General features: G+C 50.3%; 1 protein-coding gene across 2 annotated transcripts in view; it reads left to right on the top strand.

Annotated features, from left to right (window-relative positions):
• Window positions 1–15,041, top strand: part of EFR3B (EFR3 homolog B) — a 96,260-nt gene that overhangs the window by 62,528 nt on the left and 18,691 nt on the right. Inside the window, exons 5-12 of one of the 2 annotated variants that reach the window (XM_018055556.1) lie at window positions 1,694–1,815; window positions 8,802–8,951; window positions 10,416–10,550; window positions 10,994–11,072; window positions 11,831–11,939; window positions 12,235–12,396; window positions 13,866–13,977; window positions 14,563–14,614. In XM_018055556.1, coding sequence (XP_017911045.1) covers window positions 1,694–1,815; window positions 8,802–8,951; window positions 10,416–10,550; window positions 10,994–11,072; window positions 11,831–11,939; window positions 12,235–12,396; window positions 13,866–13,977; window positions 14,563–14,614 — 921 coding nt within the window. Of the gene's footprint in view, window positions 1–1,693; window positions 1,816–8,801; window positions 8,952–10,415; window positions 10,551–10,993; window positions 11,073–11,803; window positions 11,940–12,234; window positions 12,397–13,865; window positions 13,978–14,562; window positions 14,615–15,041 lie in introns of both variants that reach the window. The other variant, XM_018055555.1, reaches the window with a different exon arrangement.

Raw genomic sequence — 15,041 nt, 5'->3', positions numbered from 1 at the left:
GTCCATAGGATTCTCCAGGCAAGAATACTGGAGTGGGTTGCCATTTCCTTCTCAGGGGATCTTCTCAACCCAGGGATCAAACCCAGGTCTCCCGCATTACAAGCAGATGCTTTACCCTCTGAGCCACCAGGACCTGGTTCAATTCCTGGGTCAGGAAGATCCACTGGAGAAGGGATAGGCTACCCACTCCAGTATTCTTGGGCTTCCCTGGTAGCTCAGCTGGTAAAGAATCTGCCCACAATGTCGGAGACCTGGGTTCCATTCCTGGGTTGGGAAGATCCCCTGGAGAGGGAAATGGCTACCCACTCCAATATTCTGGCCTGGAGAATTCCATGAACTATACAGTCACAAAGAGTCAGACATAACTGAGCGACTTTCCCTCACTCTGTATCGGCCTGACTTTGTGTTCTAGCCTGCAGGGTTTAGGAAGATCACATAGCCAAACCACAGCCAATGCTTGTGGGTTGTTTCTGGAACTCCCAAACTTATGTCTAATCGATGATCTTGTGATCACATCGATTAACACTACACTTCTTCTGCATTACAACATCAATAAATCAAGCAATGTCATTTGGATTTATTGCTAATAGCAGAATAATCACTTCCAAATACATATATACATTATAGATGTATCTCTGAAGGAAAGATTTCCTTATTTGCTTTGCATGTTGAGATCTTTGAGTCAGCAGAAAATAAATGTGTATTTATTACTGCAAGAACAAAATGCTATAATAATTAAGAATGCTTGTGGGTTGCCAATTTTCATCCCCAAAAAAGTTATTAACAACTTTTAAGTATTTAAATGGGGACAACAGGTTGACGATACTGAATATTGTGAGTGTACTAACTAGATAATTTTAGTAATAACAGTATGTCTTTTTTGAACCAACAAAAGTTTGTAAAAATTGAATAATAGTACAAGGCAGAATAATGGAGAATATAGTCTAAATCAAATCTGTTTAGAGTTGTTTGTAGTACTAAGCAAAATAAGCTGTAAGAATTATATTTCATTTTGGGTAATTTAACTCCACTCAGTCTGTGACTCTCGCTTCTCCGCGGGGCTCGGTAGAAATCAAGTCCCTATTTAGAACTGCAAATTCGCAGCACAGCGATGGCGGAAGGGATCTAGCAGCTGAGAATGCTGAGCAAGACTTAATGAACTGAAATGGCGCATCTTCAACACACACTCAAAATTTTCACAATGAAACGTAGTTATGGTTTCTAATCAAAGTTCAGATTTGCCCTGATTTCCCAGAATGTCTTCTAGGGGGGTGCTCTATGCTTTAGGATTGGCTTTTGCTCAATTGCAGCATTGCTCTGCGAAGCCTCTCAGCCTATGTTTTTGGGGCAGCTCTGGATGTTAATGGGAGCAGGAGTTTAAGTGACGGAGCTCCCCTTTTCTCTTCCATTCTCTGCTCACCTAGCAGGGAAGGGCCAGGGATTCCTGTCTCATATAGACAAGAAAGGGGAGCAGAATTTGGTACTCAGATCTCCAGAACCTGGTTCTCAAATCTCACAGTGTGCTCTGGGAAGCAGACTAGAGCTGGATCCAGTGGTGTGTGTGTTTCCCGAGATGTGTTAGCCTGTGGCTTTCCTATGGCAAAGGGTCTGGGGACACCAAGTGCCAGAGCCCAAAGGTGGGGAGCGTGGCGGGTCACCTTCCTGTCATTTCTCCCTCTCCTCTCCCACACAGTTTGTGAAGTTCGCCAACATCGAGGAGGACACCCCGTCCTACCATCGGAGCTACGATTTCTTCGTGTCTCGCTTCAGTGAGATGTGCCACTCCAGCCACGAGGACTTGGAGATCAAGACTAAGTGAGTATAAGGCAGGAGCATCAGCGGGTCCCCAGAGCTCCCAGCCCGGACTGCGTGTCTAATTTTACCGCATTTACCACAGCTCTGGTGTTGCTGGCAGGGAAAAGGTTCCCAGCGGGACTTAGGTGAGTGCATGGGCAGAGCTGTGCTCCCGGTATGGTACGTGTTTTCTAAAGGAACAGCCTCAAGGGACAGAATACAGAGTGAGGTGTAAGGTCATGGTCCTCTGAGCCCAATCTGAGAGCCAGCCACTTACACATACACACACATACACACACACACACACACACACACACACAAACACCTACGCTCTCTTTTGAGAAGTGCATGCACTTACACACCCCAGAAATATTCCCACTTACCACTCTCCATCAAAATAGTGTGTTAGTGTTAGTCACTCAGTAGTGTCTGACTCTTTGCAACCCTATGGATTGTAACCTGCCAGGCTCCTCTGTCCATTGGATTCTCCAAGCAAGAATACTGGAATGGGTTGCCATTCCTTTCTTCAGGGGATCTTCCTGACCCAGGGATTGAATCTGGGTCGCCTGCAATGCAGGCAGATTCTTTACTGTCTGAGCCACCAGGAAAGCCCACAAATATACACCCCAAAATAAAAAGCCAAACTCCTCACATTGGCCAATCCCTGCTGCCCTCCTGACTTCATCTCATCCCCTCTCCCACTGCACGTTCCCCTTCAGCCACACAGGCTTCCCTGCTGCCTTGGAAACACACCAGGCACATTCCACAGGGCCTTTGCACTGTCTGTTCTTCTGCCTGAAATGCTTCTTGTGTGGATCTGTACAGCTCACTCCTTCACCTCTTCCAGGCTTTGCTCAAATATCCCCTTGTCAACAACGCCTTCCCCTGAAAATTCCCACATACCCCATCCCTTTCTCCCTTACCCTGCTCTGTTTTTATTTCCCCTTCAAACATGTTTCATCATTTGCATCTGTCTCTCATTCATTGTCTGTCTCTCCCCACTAGAATGTCAGCTCTGTGAGGTCAGGAATCACTTTCATTCACTGAAGCATGCTATGTGCCTGGAGAGCAGCAGGCACTCAAGAAATACTTGTTGAGTAAGTGAATGAAGGGATAAGTGCTTCTCAGATGAACTTCTTAAATGACAGAGCACACTTTTACACACACACATGCACACACACTCACACAAAAATGCTTCACTCACAGAGATAGACTCATTGACATAGAAATTAAACCCCTCAAATAACATCACAGAGAAATTCACACAAGCATAGGCTGACACAGATAGACAAATCACGACACAGCATCAGGCTGATGAAGCAGTACATTGGTGCTTTGTGCCAAGCATCATCCTTGGAACTGAGAGGTGCAAAGAATGAAAAGTAAACCCCTGCCTATGAAGAGTACGTTATCACCTCTGGGAGGTGATATGAAACCATGGAAAAGGAGGAGGGAGGAAGGAGAAGGGCTGAGCCATTCACTTGACAAAGCTTCAGGAGTCGGAGGAGGCAGGGGCTGGGAGGCTGAGGCTGGGTGGCCAACACGCCCACAGGAGACCAGTTCTCCATGGCTTTTTTCCGGAACTCAGCTGCTGGCTCCTTCCTGCATCATGTTAGCACCCCAAGGGACCCGGAGTGCCACATGATGTGTGATGGCAGGGTCAGGGGGCCCCGTGTGCCCTTAATGACAGCTTGCAAACCATGGCTGATGTTCTGGGTTGGAGGAACATCAGGACGCAAACCCCTCCATCCCCCAGGCTGCCAGCTCCCAAAGCTTCTGAGCCTCAGGACTGCTCTGGGGCAGCACCCGTGTGACTGGCCTGCAATATCCCGGCTCCCCAGTCTCCCCTCTCTGGAATCAGCCAGGGGGTCCTTGGGGCTGAGCTGCTGCAGTGCCTCTGTGAGGCCAGTGCGGGTCAGGGAAGGAAGGAGCCCCCTGTCTCCCCAGTGCTGATTCCCGCAGCAGCCAGCTCACTCCAGATGGCTATGAAGAGGCAGAAGCAGGTGCAGGTGGGGTGTGTCCAGAAGCAGGTGAGGAAGAGGCAGAAAGGTAACCAGGTGTGACTGTAAGGGATGCTGATCACACAGGCAGAGCCCTGCTTTGGGAAAGGGAGGGCAGGGGTCACTTGTCTTGCCGCTCTACACACACTCACACACATACGCCATCACATACATGCACACCATCACACAATACACAATTGCATACACAACCACACACATACATACAATGACAGCCACACGCCCAGTCACGTTCACTACACAAACCCACGTGTCTTGTTGTGTTAGTCTCTCAGTCGTGTTGGACTCTTTGCAACCCCATGAACTGTAGCCCTCCAGGCTCCTCTGTCCATGGAATTCTCCAGGCAAGAATACTGAGGTGAGTTTCCATGCCCATCTCCAGGGGATCTTCCCGACCCAGGAATTGAACCTGGTTCTCCTGCATGGCAGGCAGATTCTTTACTGTCTGAGCCACCAGGGAAACCCACACACAATCACACACCCATACACATACAACCATGCACATATACACAGTCCACGGTAGGAAAGGAGAAGACACAGTCACACCCCGTCCTGATGACGTGGACAACGAATGAACATTGGGAGAAGGGTGCTGAGGTTTGCTCCTGTCAGCTGGGTAGTGCCCTCAGCACCCACAGCCTGGCACCTGCCACCCATGGAAGGGAGGCTGAGGGGTGAGAAGTGATTCTCCCTTCCTCTTGTCTCCCATCCATAACCTCCCTGCATCCCTTTTCCAGGAGCTCTCCCCTGGTCCTTCACAGCCTTTGCAGAGCCCAGAGCTCCCTTCTAAGAACTATCCTTGGGTCTCATAAATAGGGGTGTGGGGTGTGTGTGTGTGTAATCCCCTTGGGTTCACCCTCTCTAGGTCCCCTGCATGCAGGCAGACCTCCACTAAGCCCATTACAAGGAGCAGTAAGAAGCTGCTTCTCCTTCAGTCCCAGTCAGTCAGCGCCGGGGTCATGGAATGAAATGTGTTCATATGTGGAAGGGATTCTGGGGAAATTGAAAGAGTGAATAAAAATTAATTCATAGTCATGAAGAGCGAAACCCTGAGTAGAAAATTTTCCACCTCCCAGGCCTGGTTTCCCTGCCAGCCAGACTCTCTTGGGTGGGACAGGAGTCCAGCATGTCTGGGATTTATTTCTGTACTGCACGAGGGAGAACCTTTAACCTGAAGCCAACAATAGTTAACAGAACTGTATTCCAGTTAATTTTTTCTCCAATCTGGAAAGCCTTGGCTCAGGGTGCTGACTGGGGGTCAGGATGGGAGTAGCTGAGTGTTTGCCCAGGGAATCTGTGTCCATTGCCACAGGCCTAACTGGCCCTGGGCCAGGGCATCTTGATGCATTAGGCAAACCCCACTCCCCATTTATGTTCTCTGGGTTAAAAGCTCAACATAGCACCCTGGTGTGCATGTGCTCAGCCTCTCAGTTGTGTCCGACTCTGCAACCCCATGGACTGTAGCCCACCAGGCTCCTCCATCCATGGGATTTTCCAGGCAAGAGTATTGGAATGGGGTGCCATTCCCTTCTCCAGGGGATCATCCCGACCCAGAGATTGAACCTTGGCAACAGCACTTGAGACTGAAGTTGAAGTTACAAATGGCAACTAAATGTTTAGAAAAACTGCTCAACTCCAATAAAGGGTACAGGAGTTGAAATGGCTACAAGATGTGAGGATTTTTCTGAGCTACAAAATTAGAGCAGTTGTTTGAAATGAGATCCCAGTGCTGAGGCAGAAACAGTGAGGACAGCCGTCTCCTGCAGCTTGTACGATGGGGGTGGGGGAGGAATCTGGCAAAATTGGGAGCCTTTTATTTCTTATCTTTCGACTCAGTAATTCTATTCACGGCAGTGATTTGGAATGGAATGTAGTGAAGTCAGACTTGGCTTAGCAACTCCAACTGTGCAACTCACCAACAACAAAGTACTTTATACAAGGCTGTCCACTGTAGCATTATTACAGAAGCAAGTTTACCAACAACCAATGACCAATAGGAAACTAGTTTAGAAACTCATAACAGTGTATCAAGTAACCATTCAACATGTTTGTGAGTTTATGATATAGGAAAGTGCTTGTAATAGAATGCTATGGGTGAAAAAAGCCAATACAAATTAGATATGCAGCAGGTTCTTTATTCTATTACATATTATCCACAGAAGAAAAGCAGGACACCAAAATGCCAGTGATAATTATCTTTAAGTGGTGATGGCAGGGGATAAATCATCTTTGCACTTTTCTATAATTAGCATGTATTATGTAATAATCAGAAAAATGTTTGGTTAAAAAGAGGAACCTCAGGATGAAATAAACAGCCAGGAAAGAGGCCCCCCCCTTGCAGGGCCATCCTGTCACCTGGCTCAGCACAGTGGCTACTCAGTTCAATGCAGTTCAGTTGCTCAGTCGTGTCCAACTCTCTGCGATCCCATGGACTGCAGCACGCCAGGCTTCCCTGTTCATCACCACCTCCCGGAGCTTGCTCAAACTCATGTCCATTGAGTCGGTGATGCCATCCAACCACCTATCCTCTATCATCCCCTTCTCCTCCTGCCTTCAATCTTTCCCAGCATCAGAGTCTTCCAGTGAGTCAGTTCTTCAAATCAGGTGTCCAAAGTATTGGAGTTTCAGCTTTAGCATCAGTCCTTCCAGTGAATATTCAGGACTGATATCCTTTAGGATTGACCAGTTTGATCTCCTTGCAGTCCAAGGGACTCTCAAGAGTCTTCTCCAACATCACAGTTCAAAAGCATCAATTCTTTGGCTCTCGACTTTCTTTATAGTCCAACTCTCACATCCATACGTGACTACTGGGAAAACCCTAGCTTTGACTAGATGGACCTTTGTCAGCAAAGCAATGTCTCCGCTTTTTAATATGTTGTCTAGGTTGGTCATAGCTTTTCTCCCAAGGAGCAAGCGTCTTTTAATTTCATGGCTTCAGTCACCATCTGCAGTGACTTTGGAGCCCAAAAAAATAGTCTCTCGCTGTTTAAATTGTTTCCTCATCTATTTGCCATGAAGTGATGAGACTGGATACCATGATCTTAGTCTTCTGAATGTTGAGCTTTAAGCCAACTTTTTTACTCTCCTCTTTCACTTTCATCAAGAGGCTCTTTAGTTCTTTTTCGCTTTCTGCCATAAGGGTGGTGTCATCTGCATATCTGAAGTTATTGATATTTCTTCCAGCAATCTTGATCCAGCTTGTGCTTCATCCAGCCCAGCATTTCTCATGATGTACTCTGCATATAGGTTAAATAAGCAGGGTGACAATATACAGCCTTGACTTACTCCTTTTCCTATTCGGAACCAGTCCATTGTTCCATGTCCGGTTCTAACTGTTGCTTCTTGACCTGCACACAGATTTCTCAGGAGGCAGGTATGGTGGTCTGGTATTCCCATCTCTCTCAGAATTTTCCACAGTTTGTTGTGATCCACACAGTCAAAGGCTTTGGCATAGTCAATAAAGCAGAAATAGATGTTTTTCTGGAACTCTCTTGCTTTTTCGATGATCCAGCAGATGTTGGCAATTTGATCTCTGGTTCCTCTGCCTTTTCTAAATCCAGCTTGAACATCTGGAAGTTCACAGTTCACGTATTGTTGAAGCCTGGCTTGGAGAATTTTGAGCATTACTTTGCTAGTGTGTGAGATGAGTGCAGTTGTGTGGTAGTTTGAGCATTCTTTGGCATTGCCCTTCTTTGGAAATGGAATGAAAACTGACCTTTTCCAGTCCTGTGGCCACTGCTGAGTTTTCCAAATTTGCTGGCATGTTGAGTGCAGCACTTTCACAGCATCATCTTCCAGGATTTGAAATAGCTCAACTGGAATTCCATCACCTCTACTAGCTTTGTTTGTAGTGATGTTTCCTAAGGCCCACTTGACTTCACATTCCAGGATGTCTGGCTCTAGGTGGGTGATCACACCATCATGGTTATCTGGGTCATGAAGATCTTTTTTGTATAGTTCTTCTGTGTATTATTGCCACCTCTTCTTAATATTGCCCTGCTTCATTTTGTACTCCAAGGCCAAATTTGCCTGTGACTCCAGGTATCTCTTTATTTCCTACTTTTGCATTCCAGTCCTCTATAATGAAAAGGATATCTTTTTTTGGTGTTAGCTCTAGTCTTGTACGTCTTCACAGAACCGTTCAACTTCAGCTTCTTCAGCATTACTGGTCAGGGCATAGACTTGGATTACTGTGATATTGAATGGTTTGCCTTGGAAACCAAACAGAGATCATTCTGTCGTTTTTGATATTGCATCCAAGTACTGAATTCTGGACTCTTTTGTCGACTATGATGGCTACTCCATTGCTTCCCTTGTAGCTCAGCTGGTAAGGAATTCGCCTGCAATGGAGACCTGGGTTCAATCCCTGGGTTGGGAAGATCCCCTGAAGAAGGGAAAGGCTACTCATTTCAGTATTCTGGCCTGGAGAATTTCATGGGGTTGCAAACAGTGGGACTCAACTGAGTGACTTTCACTTTCATTGGAGACTGGACCTGTGAAAAAGGGGTCCCCTCTATGCTGTTACTCATGTTCCTCTGATTTCTCAGCCAGCTTGGTCCCAGCCAAGACCCTCTTGTGCCCGAGAGCCTGACAGCTCTGTGCCTCCCCCTCCAGATCCCTTCCCCCTGTAAGTTGCCCTCAGCCCTATTCTGCCTTGTCAGTTCTTGGCAGCCCTTTGGGCTCTTCTATCTTAGTCTCAAGCTGGAAAAAACCCAGCTGGGTATTAAGAAGCCTGGAGAAAACTGGCACCCTAGGGATGAAACCTGGGTGGTACAGGGCAAGGGCAGTCTAGGAATCTCCAAGACAAGCTGGAAGACATGGCTTTCAGGCAGCCAGCCAGGAGGCCCAGTCACACAAAGAGTAGAAGGTGGGCTCCCCTCTGCCTTTATGGGCATCTGTAAACCCCTCGCTGTGCTCCCCTCCTTGTCACAGAAGCTGGACTTGCCAAGGTTTGCAGACATCGTGGCCCTGTCTCCCTATTCTTTACAGAATCCGAATGTCAGGCATCAAAGGTCTACAAGGGGTGGTGAGGAAGACGGTGAATGATGAACTGCAGGCCAATATCTGGGACCCACAGCACATGGACAAGATCGTGCCATCACTGCTTTTCAATCTGCAACACGTGGAGGAGGCAGAGAGGTGAGCAGGCGAGGGAGCGGCTTGCACGGCCAGTCTGCAGCCCTCCCAGGGTGCTCAGCAACCATACAGCTGGGGCTGGTTGGTAAAACCCAGCTCCAAGGCCTGGGATCTTGGCGTCTGTGGCTTGTTCCGCAGAGCATCCAAAGCTGGTTCCTTGGGAACGTTGGCTTTGGCCTTCTGCCAGCCCTCCGTACCCCTTAAGGTCTGCATTCCTGAAGGAAAAGCAGCGATGGTGCTGGGCTCCCTGGGGTGAGTGTGTGCTGAACACAAAGAACCAAGAGTCGGGTTTCCTCAGTCTTTCAAGAAGCAGCAGGACAAGGAAGTTTTTAAATGCCAAAAGAACCCAATGCTGGGAGTTAGGGCAAGAGGAGAAGCAGGTGGCAGAGGATGAGATGGTGGGATGGCATCACTGACTCAACGGACGTGAGTTTGAGCAAACTCCAGGAGATAGTGAAGGACAGAGGAGCCTGGTATGCTGCAGTTGATGGGGTTGCAAAGAGTCGAACTTGGCTTAGCAACTGAACAACATGATTCAATTTGCTGAGGAGGGCCCTTCTTCTCCCTCACTTCCTAATGGTGTTTCAGGTCCTTAAAAAATGCCCGCTAGCCAACAGCCATTTGACATGAGCTCCAGATACTAGATTTTAATCTGGGAACCCCCAGACATGAATTCATCCTGTTCATGCCACTTGCTCTCTTCCCCTCTGTGAAATGGGATGGAGAGCAAGGTTGCTGGTGCTGTCCACCTCTGCTGTGCATGACACCAAGTGAAGATCTTTTGAGTTCCCCACTTTCTTTCCATTGATGCTATGTAACTAGAGCTGGTTGGGAAATTTAGTATGCCCTCTGGTGGTTGTTCCTGAAATAGCATTATCTCTGACAAGCTCCTTGGTGGTCTCAGGTGGTCTAAGGATGAGGAATCCTGGGACTCCCGTTCAGATCTGAGCCCCCTCCCTGTGACTCGGGTACCACTGAGTCACATCCAAGCTAGCACCCGTTTTTCCCTCCTGAGCCTCTCTTTTTCCCTTCCTGCTTTTTGCCCTTGCTCCTCTCTCCCCTTTTCTTTTGCTTTCTCCAACTCTGCCTGCATCCCTCTCTTCTTATCTCATCTCTTGTCCCTTCCAAAGCCTTGCGGGCATGGAGATACCTGTGGTCTGCACCTCCCCAGGTCCATGGTGCTCAGGGCACCTTCCTTCCCACAGAGACCCATCAGGCCTGTCCCTAGGGTGTCCAGAAAAAGAAGTTTATCCCTCCTCCTGCCATCTTCCTCCACTCTGGGCTTCTTTACCCCATTTAACTTCTGAGAGCCTGGCCATGCCCCTGTGACCTCGCACAGCCTACATCAAGTTCCTGCTTGTCCTCCTGGGTCTGTTTGCATGAGGGAAGCACAGAAAGCCTGCACAAAGCTGACTCTCAGACTGTGCATTCCATCCTTCTTCACCCACGGGCTGTGTGTTTCCACAGCCGGTCCCCCTCCCCTCTCCAAGCACCAGAGAAGGAGAAAGAGAACCCGGCAGAGCTGGCCGAGAGGTGCCTCCGGGAACTGCTGGGCCGGGCTGCCTTTGGCAACATCAAAAACGCCATCAAGCCTGTTCTCATGTGAGTGTTCCCCTTCCCCGCCCCCCACCCCCCGGCCTCCAGCTTTGAACTGTTTCAGGTCCAGCACCTCCTTGCTGACTCGGGAGGAGGGAAGCAGGTGTCACAGTTGAGGGGCTGCAGCCAAGTTGGTCCCTTCTCTGTGCCCATGTTCTTCTGCATTGTGGCATCAAAAGCTACCACGTAGTGGCCAAGCACAGTTTTGGGGAGAGGAGTTGGCAGGAGGAGTCCCAAGGCTAAAGGAAGGCGCTCGGCTTCATTCCTGAGTCCACCGCCCCACCCCCTGTTCCTTGACTTCTCCGCTTCTCTAACCTGACCTGAAAGCCCTTGCTACTTACCTGGAAGCTTTGAGAGGGACTGGGTCTCTCAGGACGGGTTATGTTCCCACCAAGCTTCTCCTCCTTCTTTGCATTTCATAGTTACTGTCCACGTTTTTTCCCTCACAGCCATCTGGATAACCATTCTCTTTGGGAACCCAAGGTGTTCGCCATCCGTTGCTTTAAAATCATCATGTACTCAATTCAGGTATGATGGTTCTCCAGGTTCAGCTTGTCCCCTTGGCCAGGGGTACCCCTGGGAGCGGGATGGTGCACACCTGGAGAAAGCCAGCCCCTAGTCGTCTGAACTGGTGCTGCCTGACCTAGTCGTGGAGATGGACTGGTTTAAACCATCTTATTTCTAATATGTCACAGACTTCTACTTTATAAAACATGAAAAGAATTCCCAGAAAAAGTAAGTGAAAGCCTCATGCAAAATACAAGCCCACAGACCATAATTGGCTGCCGTGGCTTTGTCAGATTGCTCACTCAACACTTGCTCTCAGTTTCTGTCCTCAGCTCAATGTAAATGGGCATCAGATAGATCTTGAATTGGCACCAGACCATGGGCCACACTTTAAGCAGCACTGGACTGAAGTGCTTGTGGCCCTTACTTTAAGGCCTGGCACCTGGGGGAAATGAAAAGGAAGACAGTATTTTTAAACTGACTTTTGACGCACTTGAAGTGAAAGGGCCCAGGAAATACGTGGAAATCCAAGTCTTCATTGGGATTTGACTCAACTCCTCCTTGGACCAAGGATGGGGGAGAAACTCAGGAAGAGGAGCCAGGGTATCTGGGCTCCACCTCTAGTGCCCGCTAGCTTTGGGACCTCACTTTTTGTCCACACAACTTTGGGTCCTCCTGGAGGGCTGCCCTGGCTCAGAGGCCACGTGGGGGGGGTTGCTGTTTGGGGACCAGCACGTCTTCCTCCCCCCCAGCCGCAGCACTCCCACCTGGTTATCCAGCAGCTCCTGAGCCACCTGGATGCCAATAGCCGCAGCGCGGCCACGGTGCGGGCTGGCATCGTGGAGGTCCTGTCGGAAGCTGCCGTCATCGCTGCCACCGGCTCTGTGGGTAAGGGGGGATCTTGAGCGGAACAGGGGCTGGGAACCCCCTCAAAGATGAAGCACTGCCCTTACGGTGGGCTGTCCCTCCTTCCAGAAAAGGGCAAGGGTAGGGAGGTGTCGGAGCAGTTAACCTCAGGAGGAGAAATCAGCCAGGGAAGGTGGGGGGGCGGGGGGCGGGGGGGGTGGGCAGAGGAAGCCCCTGGCTGGAAGTGGGTCTGAGCTTGCCCGGTAAGCCTGGGCAGGGGACAATGAGCCAGGAGTGCCAGCCCCAGATGTCAGGTCTTCCGCCCTACTGTGCCCAGGGCCCACAGTGCTGGAGATGTTCAACACTCTGCTGAGGCAGCTGCGGCTCAGTATCGACTACGCTCTGACCGGGAGCTACGACGGGGCCATCAGCCTCGGCACCAAGATCATCAAAGAACACGAAGAGCGCATGTTCCAGGAGGCAGTCATCAAGACCATAGGTGGGCCCCGGGAGGGGCGGGGCCCCCCCCCGGCCAGACCTGCTGAAGGAGGGGTAGATGGGCGGTCCCCGTTCCCCCAAGGATGCTAGTCCCTGGCGTTGTAGGTTTGTCGTCCACTCAACATCTCGTTAGGGCTCCCCTGGTAGCTCAGCTAGTAAAGAATCCGCCTACAATGCAGGAGACCTGGGTTCGATCCCTGGGTTGGGGAAGATCCCCTGGAGAAGGTCATGGCAACCCACTCCAGTATTCTTGCCTGGAGAATCCCCATGGACAGAGGAGCCTGGCAGGCTGCCGTCCACAGGGTTGAAAAGAGTTGGACACAGCTGAGCGACTAAGCACGCATGCTCGCACTTGGTGTTAATGCAGGGACACTGGAAGAAGTGGAGTCAGCCCACGGTGCTTACAGCTCACAGCTCACATCGTCCCTGGGGCCAGGCCTGAGTCAGATCACAGAACAATCTCCCTGGGTTTCTCAGCCTGGAGTTCAGATCAGAGGCTAAGAGAGGCGAGCTCTTCTTGCACCTCAGTCCCCATTAGGCCTGCCTGATCCTTCCACGTCGAGGGGTTCAGTTCAGTTCAGTCATTCAGTTGTGTCTGACTCTTTGTGACCCCATGAACTGCAGCAGGCCAGGCCTCCCTTTTCATCACCAACTCCCAGAGTCCACCCAAATTCATGTCCATTGAGTCGGTGATGCCATCCAACCATCTCATCTTCTGTCATCCTCTTCTCCTCCTGCCCTCAATCTTTCCCAGCATCAGGGTCTTTCCAAATGAGTCAGCTCTTCGCATCAGGTGGCCAAAGTATTGGAGGGGAGGGGAGAGAAAGAAAGACAAAAGGAAGGAAAGAGGACAGGGAGAAAGCTATAGTATGCGCATGGACACTCTGAAGTCCACACGTGATCATAAGGGCTCAGAGTCTCCCTGCTCCAGTGCCAATGGAGCGTCCCCTCTAGGTCCCACACCTTCACCACAGCCACGGGCATAACAGGTCAGGGACAGGAGCCTGGAAGAGTCACCTCAGCCACGGGAATAACAGGTCAGGGACAGGAGCCTGGAAGAGTCACCTCAGCCACGGGAATAACAGGTCAGGGACAGGAGCCTGGAAGAGTCGCCTCAGCCACGGGCATAACAGGTCAGGGACAGGAGCCTGGAAGAGTCGCCACAGCCACGGGCATAACAGGTCAGGGACAGGAGCCTGGAAGAGTCGCCTCAGCCACGGGCATAACAGGTCAGGGACAGGAGCCTGGAAGAGTCGCCACAGCCACGGGCATAACAGGTCAGGGACAGGAGCCTGAAAGAGTCACCTCAGCCATGGGAATAACAGGTCAGGGACAGGAGCCTGGAAGAGTCAGCTGGCACTCCTCACAGTAGTTTGTTCAGCTGAAAGGCTGAGCAGGGCCCCCCCGCCCCTTTCCCCGCAGCTGCCAGCCTTACCAGAGCCAGCCCTCTCCTCTGTCATTTCCCCGCAGGCTCCTTTGCCAGCACACTGCCTACTTACCAGCGCTCCGAGGTGATCCTCTTCATCATGAGCAAGGTTCCACTGCCTTCCCTGCACCACCCCATGGAGACGGGGAGGACTGGGTAAGTCTACCCTGCCTTCGTCTCCCTTCTTAGATTCCACCAACTCCCCTTCCCACGTTTCTCGGCTCTCTCCCTTTTCCACCTCAACTTTCCTGGTTCTGCCCTCACACGTCTTTTCTCATTCTACTCGCAAATCCCTCCACAGCCTTTCGTGGGCCTTTGGATCCTACGTAACTCCACTGACTGTCCCATCAGTAACAATCGCCCACCTTGAGGGGTGTGTGTGCACTAAGTCGCTTCGGTCATGTGCTACTCTTTGTGACCCCATGGACTGTAGCCCACCAGGCTTCTCTGTCCATGGAGATTCTCCAGGCAAGAATACTGGAGTGGGTTGCCATGACCTTTTCCAGGGGATCTTCCCGACCCAGGGATTGAACCTGCATCTCTTTACATCTCCTGCACTGACAGGCTGGTACTTTACCACTAGCTGGTCAGCGTCCTTCCTCTGGAAGTCACTGTCCCGGGTAACCCAACAAGTTTAGCCTCATGGAGAATATAATCACAAGAGAGAACTGGGCACACAAGTGCGGGGTCGTCTGTATCTGTACCACCATCCTGGTGATCATCTGTATCTCTGATCTATAGGGAGAACAGGAATCGACTGACCCAGATCATGCTGCTGAAATCCCTCCTTCAGGTAAGCCTCTTCTGTCCCCGTTCCTGCTCTGCCTCTGCAGGAGGCAGCTCCTTCCAAGGGGCCAAGAGAAGGCTATCACTTTCTGTTGTGCAGGTTGCACACTGCACAAACATGCCCAGCCAAAGGGGTGACTAGGGGACTGACTCTAACCTGTGTTCCACTCACTAGGCAGGCTGGGCACCCACAAGGCTGGGTTATCCAGAGCAGGCAGGACACCTGTTTCTAACTTTCACAAAGGTACCTTCTCAGCTACTGATGGTCTTGTCACTCAAACTTTATCTCTGGATTGAGATGGAATCTCCTGGTCCCTGCCCTTTCTCCTTCCAAGTACCTCACCAGGTCCCCTCCACCTGTTTCTCCCTTGGCATTTATGCTCACCTCAATCTCCCAGTCACCATCTTTCCCTTTATCAGTTTTTTAAAAATAA

This window comes from Capra hircus, chromosome 11, assembly GCF_001704415.2.
Source record: "Capra hircus breed San Clemente chromosome 11, ASM170441v1, whole genome shotgun sequence".
Taxonomy (NCBI): domain Eukaryota; kingdom Metazoa; phylum Chordata; class Mammalia; order Artiodactyla; family Bovidae; genus Capra; species Capra hircus.
This window is presented reverse-complemented; position numbering and strand designations above follow the sequence as displayed.